The sequence below is a fragment of the Etheostoma spectabile genome, chromosome 9 (assembly GCF_008692095.1).
Source record: "Etheostoma spectabile isolate EspeVRDwgs_2016 chromosome 9, UIUC_Espe_1.0, whole genome shotgun sequence".
Classification (NCBI taxonomy): Eukaryota; Metazoa; Chordata; class Actinopteri; order Perciformes; family Percidae; genus Etheostoma; species Etheostoma spectabile.
In genome coordinates, this window is record NC_045741.1 from 14,798,890 (window position 1) to 14,807,993 (window position 9,104).

Sequence of the window (9,104 nt, forward strand, 5' to 3'; positions counted from 1 at the left end):
GTGTGTGTGTGTGTGTGTGTGTGTGTAATAACAACAGAGTGTAAATTGTAATTTCCCCTTGTGGAATTCATAAAGTATACATTACATTAAATGAAAGAGTGTTGGACTGGTGCTGTGGTTAAGAGCTAATTAAAAGATAATAGTGCGTGGGTTTTCTTGTGGAGGATGGTAATCAGAAGTGATACACCCACATAAAAAATATGTATGGTAGTCCTACTGTCTTATTTTGCCAAAACAAATCTTTAGGGTTAGTACCAGGTACCAGGGAGCAATTATCTAAGCCAACTTCCCAGAAAGTTTTCTGAGCCTGCATTACTGGAAAAATTGTAATCGCTGTCTGCTTTACTGGGAAACAAAGCTAACCGGGCTGTCTGCTGCATCACATTGATTTCAAGATTGAGTCTTGGCACGTCCAGACCAGATTTAGAAAGGGTTGAGACTAAGTCAAGACTGGAGACTAAAGTCTTAAAAGAAATATTTTAAGATTTGGGAGTTTGTTTACATAAAATATCAGCATGAGTTCTTGCCCGCAAGTGACATTTTTTTTTTTCTGATACTGGTAAATAAAAATCTACAAAATATCAGTTAGCATTTTGTATGCTAAGATGAGCAACTAAACGCTTGAGTCAGCCTTCAGAGGTTGATGGAACCAACAGCAGAGAGGGATAGGGTCTGTTTAATGTAACAACGGTTAGAAATTGCTTTGTAAGAGAAATACACTTGGCGATGTTACAAAGATTCACACTAACTGTTAGGACAGGCCTTTTATTTTGTGGTAAAATGGTGGTTGTCTCACAGAATACCATTTAGCAAAGAGAGTTGTTCTTCCTTTATGTATCAACAAACAATTTTGAATAACTTTTAGAAATCAACAAAAGATGACACTGTCTTGTTACAGTGGGCCTTTTTTGGTCCAAATTCCGTTCACAATTTCATCAGTGTTGATTATTCATCCTGTAGGGTTAACTATTCACCGCAAGCCATAGCAAAACCAACATGTTACCAAAGCCTCCTCAGATTTTCTCTAAAAATAGGCCAGGCTTGATATTCTCTCCCAATTTGTGCTCTCATCACTGACTTGAGTTAGACGCCATCCGAGTGGGCAGATCAATGCAGCTCATTGATCCATTCTACCAGGTGGAAGAGAAAAGCAACAGCACTACAGTAATTGAATAGACCAGAAATAAACATCAGTAGCTTATGACACCCAAGGTCAAATCTGCTGGTGTCTTTGTTCTCTTGTGCATTTCTTCAGCCTATTATTATGGATTTCAGCAGTAGGTAAAAGCTGTATTAAGCATTTTTACACCATAGATTTCAACAACAACAACAAAGGTGTTGCATTGATCATTGATATACTACATCAGTTTTCAAGTTTATATGGCTAATGTGTTAGCCAACACTTTTGTAACGGTACCTGCCAAGCAGGAACAGAGTAGTTGTTCTACATCTCTACATCTGTTGCAAGTCAAGTATTCACTAGGGTTTTATCCCTACATTCCCAACTCCTGAGTAAACAAAATTAATTCACTGTTTATTTCATCAACTTGAGTGTATGGTGCATTTAATGCCTGAAAAGGCATTTAATGCCTGAAAAGGGATTAAAAAAATAATCTTAAAACATAGACTTACAAACCAAGATGGTACGCCAAGTCTTTTAACAACCTTTTGCCATGAACATATAAGCACATAGTAAAAACACACCCATATTCAATCAATGATAATCAGCTCATTTTACATTACATTTTGTAAGTTAATTCTTAAAATTTTTTTACCCATCATCATTTTGCACTACTGTAGGTAGGTAGTCCCAGTCAGCTTGTGGGATCGTGTTAGCTGCCAGTATTTTTTCCATGGGTTGATATGGCTTTTTATGTTCTCCTGTGTGACTTCAGGTATTAGCTTAATTGAGGGGCTGTCCTGCAAACTCAGGTAATGCACAGCAGGCTGTCTGCTGTTGATAGTAGTGCTTTTTCCCCCTCCTTTTTCATACATGGCTCTTTTCCTTTTTATTGGTGTCATCTGATGAGACAGTGAGCTTTGGCCTGACCACCTGCGTAATCGATTCAGACAGTTGATCAATGTCAGGTCTGAGGGTGGTCATGCTAATTGCCTTGTTGAGATTGACCCTCACTGCCAATCTCATACCGACACAAGAAAACTTGCAGGTGTCCTCTCCGGAGCTGCTGGCACGACTATCTGTCCTAGAGAAATGAGAACGATGGACATGCTGTTTGGAGGAACTCTGTGCTAATCCATGACTTTTTTTGGGCTGCCATGATATACTGTAGTCGATGACCTTAACACGGCCAATTCATATTTTTTACATTGGATTGGATCTAGCTTTTACTGTACTTGAAAGTGTTTAAGGCTCGTCACTGTGCGTCAATTGATGTTCGTGCCCTGTATCATCTGATTGTCTCCTGGAACTCATGTACCCTACTTGTTTGAGTGCATTTGTCAATGAATTACTGTACCTTGTTGGCTGCTCACATTACAATGTTGTGTGTGTGTGTGTGTGTTGGTGTGTGGTGGTGTGTGGTGTGTGTGTGTGTGTGTGTATAATATATATAATATATATAATTATATATATATATATAATATATTATATATATATTATATGTATATATATATATTATATATACTGTCTGTGTATAATAAGGTAAATGCCCTTGCAGAAATTAACATCTGTGTAAGAACGGTAATAGCCCGACGAGATGTCCATTGTCAGGTATTAATGGACGACGGTGAGGCGTGAACCGACTCTGGTTAAGTATCTAAGCGTGTTTCATGCTTTTTGCGGTCGGGGTGCTACGGGCGGAGTGCATGGTCCCTGCAAACCGTCTTGTCGTTCATACTGATTGCTGTCAAAGCAGCACAAAGAACAGACTTCTTCTCTTCTATAGCTAATCATTGCAACACAGTGTCTGCATTGTTACATAACCTTCAAGGTGCACGGCCCGGTGCACAGTCGCCAAGGCCGCAGTTCTTCTTTGTCATTTCGCTGTCTGCACCACCCAGGCAGCGCTGAACGCAAGAAACATGAAACATGTTTAAGATTGCTAATGCAGTTAACATAATTGAGGTATTTTTTATTTAGGATTGATGATTTTCTAATTTTGCAAAAAGCTTCTAAATTTATAAAATAATTTCTACTCACTGATAAAATGTGTCTGTGTGTGTGTGTGTGTGTATATGTATTTAATTTTATTTGATTTATACTGTTTATTGATCCCCAGTGGGGAAATTACAATTTACACTCTGTTTTTTTAGTAATCACTACACACAGGCCTGAAGTACACACAAACATGCTCAGGACATATTCATGCACAAAATGGAGAGATTTCAGATGTGTCTGTGTGTCTGTGTGTGACTGTGTGTGTGTGTGTGTGTGTGTGTGTGTGTGTGTGTGTACACAGCAGGCACCAGAGAGGGTGGGTCAGAGCGATGCTATGTATGAGGTGGTGAGTCTTCAAAGGGAAGCAGAGAGAAGCAATGAAGGACAACTGGCCTCGCCCACTGAGGAAGAGGAGGCCGATGAAGGTATGAATGTGTCTCTTTTTTTTCTCTCTATCCCTCTCCCTTCAGTTTCTTGTTTTCTACCCCTCATACATTTAGTTAATCCTATACAATATATATTAACTATGCCGCATTACATAATCACCAATAATGCACATTCTTTGAATCTTTGAAAAGCCAGTTGGGTTTTTATTGTCTATGTACATCACACACACACACACACACACACACACACACACACGTGCGCGCACAAGCCACATCTCAACATAATTTGCCTCGCATGATTAAAAAATGCAAACTCACATTAGCGTACAAATCCCTCACTGCCTTTAATATCAGAGAAAAACAAGACACCACTGTGAACCTTCAGTCACAAAGGAAAAGAATGGCTTTACCACAAATAGCTTGATGGAGTGAGCATTTACTTTACATTCCGTATATACAGCAGTTTTGTTTTTTTCTAGGAGCCTGAATGCCTCATCTAAATGAGATCATATGTCCAGATATTCAGTCTGAAATAGAGGTTTACCAACACACATCTACTGTTTGTTTGTTTTTTGTGTAGTAATGCCTTGTCACAATCACAACTGCTATTCATTGGCTGACATGAATCAACAGTGAAGTTTCATTTAGTTTAGGCACATAAACATGGGCAGGGTTGGATGTGTATATGTTTTTATGAGGGTCGAGGGTCAGTGTGCCAGTGCATGTGATAACAGCAATGTGTATAGATTATGGGGAATGAGTTTGAATGTGTATTTGTGTGCATATGTGTGAAGGGAAAGGCATGTAGTTGGTGTGTTTTACAAATTACACAATGAACAGCAAATCTCATGGGTTTTGATAGCTATTTGTGTGATTATGCACATTTGTGTATGTGTATGTTGGCGTGGATGCATCAAGCATGAGTTATTTTGTGTGGAGCCTGTCCCTATCCTGTTAGGGCTTGTTTGCTTATAGCACTACAGCACTGCAATGTCAAACTATCATCGAGAAAGCCCCACACAAGCTTTTTTTGGTGAAATGAACAGCCTTTGTTAATAAAGCGGACCAATGATCCTCCTAACTAGCCAAATAGTGCATATCCTCAAAATGTGACATACAACACTATAGCTCTATCTATCTATCTATCTATCTATCTATCTATCTATCTATATATATACACACACACATATATATATATATATATATATATATATATATATATATATATATATATATATATATATATATATATATATATATATATATATATATATATATATATATATATATATATATATATACACACACACACACACATATACATATACACACACACACACATATATATATATATATATGTATATGTGTGTGTGTATATATGTTTGTTTTTTTACCATGGATATTGCCCCATCAATAATGGCAGTTATGCCAGGGGGATGGAGGAAAAACATTACATTTAAAGCACCAACACTAACTGTTAGACTAAAGTGGTTTCCAAACATGACCCAGTTTCGGCCCGCTAAATGGGACTGGCATATCCACCTGACCATGCTATCAGCTGTGCAGGTGTTGCAGATTAGGCCCGGTACAAGTCAAGCACTACAATTTAATATATATTAACCTTAGCCAATATGAACGTAGCATCCCTTTTTTCAAAATGATATACAACACAGAAACCTACGACATTCAACTGGCACTGTGCGAGCTATTTAGAGGGCCTTTTCTATTATGCCCCTCTCCTCCCCCAGAGCTCAGGGCCGTGGAGCTGGAGGTCAGCCTCATTATGTACAGAAATGAATACACTCCCAGTGTAGATGCCTACAATGTGAGTGCACACACATCCAATTCATGTGGATGCTTAAAGAAATGTAAAGCTTAAAGCTGATATATCTTTGACATCTCAGGCTTTGTGATAGTTGTGTATTGTTTTTTTGTTACCTTCTTTATGTACACTAGCAGGCACACACTTTGTGGATGAATTTTACACTATGTTCCATTTTATTTACACTCCTACAGACTGTGATCAAATGCATATATCCATACAGTCCAAACCCTCTGCTTTATCATTTATAACTGAAACCATCTTGGATCTGCATAATACAACACAAAGAGACAAGAAGAGATTGATTGACACAGATAAAAAAAAGAGTAATAAAGGACATCAAATTTTAAATCAAGGGATATAAATAAGATGGTAAATATTAAAGGTAGGACATCTTTAGCATACTACAATTTCTGCTCACTTTAATGCAGACAAAACCAATCCACTAGTCATCAGAGAGATCCTATTTGAAATTAACCCTACAGTGAATGCACAGCTCTTTTCCAGATTGAAAGCTAACAGTAATGGCCCTTAGTCTTCACAGTTTCTTTTATCACCTGGTAAGTTGGAAGCAGCATTGGACTCACGCTTCCTCGCCACGTGGCCTCAGTCAATATGAAAACGGTGGCAGCAGCTTTGTGCTGTGTCTGAACCATTTGAAAGGGCTCATCAAGCATTTATAAAGACCTGAAAAGCTCCTGCTGAGGCTGTAAGGATGTATAGGAGCAGCAGTTTATTCAGCATAGAAGATGCATGTTGTAGAAGAAAATTTCTTACCTCATTATTTAATGCCAAGGCCTAAGTAAAGGTTTCAGCGGGAGTGAACAATGTCAACTACATTTATTTATTTATTATTAGCTCATATTTCAAAACTGAAAAAGGCTTTAAAAGGTTGAAGCTCAGTGGCAGCGCTGGCTGATCAGCAAGTAGTCTAGGTGTAGGGACTATGGGATGCGCTAGCTAATTCTTGTCTCCTTTGTTGTTTGGTAAACCGTAATTTCATCAAATAATTCAGTGCCACATATCCCTATTTTCCAAGCTTCTGTAGCTGTCATCAGAGCAGTAACAATACACCAAACCCAGGATTCGGTTCATATCACAATTTTTGACCAACAATTCGATACAAACCTCAATTCTTTTGGGGAGTGCTAAAATTCTCCAGGATCCAAGCTTTTTATTTTCAAATTGTTTCGGAGATTCAGATTTTAAGGCCACAACAAAGAGACAAAGTTGCCAGAAATCCCGTGACTCGCAACTCCCAATTGTGTTGGTGGATCTCAGTTTGCATTATGAGTTCAAATGTACATTTGCAAATTTTCACAATAAAGATTTGCCCTTTCAAAAATCAAGCTTCAAAGTTTTAAAACCTTTTGTCCCAATGTGTGCGCACCAGTTTTTAGATGACCCTTTACAAGCTGGAAAACCAACTTAAAAACATGGAGAGAACATTGACACATTTAAACCTCTGGAAATGTGTTGGAGAAATACTGCAAAAAGAGTGCTACAATTGCAAAGAAGGAAAACTCGAAATACGAAATTACGTTTGCAGAATTTGTTTTGTAGCCTATCAAAACATTGTGCAAGCTTTCAAAACTTAGTTTCAATCTAGCAAAACCTTTTGTGTTAGATTACAAGTTTTCAGTGTTTGAGTTTCAGTCTTTTAAAGCTTTAAAAGTCTTTCATTCAAATATGACATGACATTATATACTGTACATGCCATACGGTTGCTGTTCAGATTTGTTGTTGAGATATCAGTGAAACCTAATGCCATGCCCTGTGAAGTATATTGCCACCATTGTGTGTTGCATCTCATTCTTACTGTGTATTATGTGCCGGATGTACGTGTAAATCTGTGTGGACAGTGCAAATGTTTGTTCCAGTGGGCGGTCTCTGTGTGGGGATCAGTTCATCTCTCCAGCAGCAGAGCAGGCCAGACGGTCAATTGCTGCTCCTGCATCTAAACACAAGTGGTTTGCTGTGCTGATTGCCTCTTGTATGCCTCACAAACCACCAGACCAACGAACAACAATAAAGAAAGTGTAGGCACTGCACAGGCACTCTTTCCTCCATTTGACTGTGTGGCATCAATAGTGCCAGTGTTTAAAATGTGAAATACAGTTCCTTGACATGCATACATAAAAAGATATAGAGATGTATATAACTTAATCAAGTGGACTGCCAATCTGATTTTATAAACCTTAATGTGGTTAAAATGCTTGTGACTCAATGACAAAACAAGACCAACCGGGTCTGAGCACTTAACACAATGACAGCTCAACACTGTCAATTGTAGACATTTTTAAAGCCCTTGTCATCAAGGTCTTGATCCTAAGCACTGTATTCTCATGTGGACAGAGGTTACAGAATAATCTGTTTATGCTCCATTTCTGTTAATGTCTGGCTGTGTTTGTGTTTCTCGCAGATAGTGACAGGGAAATCTCCAGCGGGACAGGAGACGTTTCCAAAGACTGTCCTGAGAAAATCCTGGAGTCTTGGGGAGGAATCCTCACCAGATGGTAAGGTTTCGAAAGAGACCGAAGGAGTGAGCAATGTGGAAATTTAGATGGATCCAAATTTAGATTGAATTGGATGGTCAAAGACGGTTGGAAACTCAACAGAGAGAGGTTGAAACAGGAAGGAGAATGAGGTACAGAATACAGAAAAATATTGAGTTATGGATTTGTATACAGCTGAAAGACAAAGAAATGGGAATACTAGAGATGGCGGTTTAGAGGTGAATGGTTAACAAAATGGAAGGTGATGGACAAGAAGCAGGGAATGTGGTTAATATTGTACCGAGTTAATGAGTAAATGCAATTACATCTAATGGGAATGTTAGCTCTTCGTCTTGTGCAAAAGAACTGTGACCCGACACAATGCGGAAAGGTGAATCGGGCCCACCCAGCCTTGTACAGACTGTGATATACAGTACAGGACCTTTTGATTGTTTTATCATCCCTCTTAGTATAGAAAACAGTTTCCTTCAGATACAACCATTTATTTAACTGCTATAACACATACCGTCATCAGTCTAATACTTTTGCTTTTATTACAACCATTGTTGATACATGCAGTGAGTATTTGATCCCCTTCTGATTTTGTACATTTGCCCACTGACAAAGAAATAATCAGTCTATAATTTTAATGGTAGATTTGTTGGAACAGTGAGAGAAAGAATAACAACAACAAAAATCCAGAAAAACGCATGTCAAAAATTTTATAAATTGATTTGCATTTTAATGAGGGAAATAAGTATTTGACCCCTCTGCAAAACATGACTTAGTACTTTGTGGCAGAACCCTTGTTGGCAATCACAGAGGTCAGACGTTTCTTGTAGTTGGCCACCAGGTTTGCGCACATCTCAGGAGAGATTTTGTCCCACTCCTCTTTGCAGATCTTCTCCAAGTCATTAAGGTTTCAAGACTGACGTTTGGAAACTCAAACTTTCAGCTCCCTCCACAGAGTTTCTATGGGATTAAAGTCTGGAGACTGGCTAGGCCACTCCAGGACCTTAATGTGCTTCTTCTTGAGCCACTCCTCTGTTGCCTTGGCCGTGTGTTTTGGGTCATTGTCATGCTGGAATACCCATCCATGACCCATTTTCAATGCCCTGGCTGAGGGAAGGAGGTTCTCACCCAAGATTTGACGGAACATGGCCCCGTCCATCGTCCCTTTGATGCAGTGAAGTTGTCCTGTCCCCTTAGCAGAAAAACACTCCCCAAAGCATAATGTTTCCACCTCCATGTTTGACGGTGGGGGTGGTGTTCTTGGGGTCATA

At 38.9% G+C, this 9,104-nt stretch overlaps 1 protein-coding gene across 1 annotated transcript in view; it reads left to right on the top strand.

The window, feature by feature from the left end:
• Positions 1-9,104, top strand: part of rabgap1l (RAB GTPase activating protein 1-like) — a 121,299-nt gene that overhangs the window by 20,811 nt on the left and 91,384 nt on the right. The window contains 2 exon segments of the mRNA XM_032526143.1: positions 3,420-3,543; positions 7,749-7,842. Of these exon segments, the coding sequence (XP_032382034.1) occupies positions 3,420-3,543; positions 7,749-7,842 (218 nt within the window).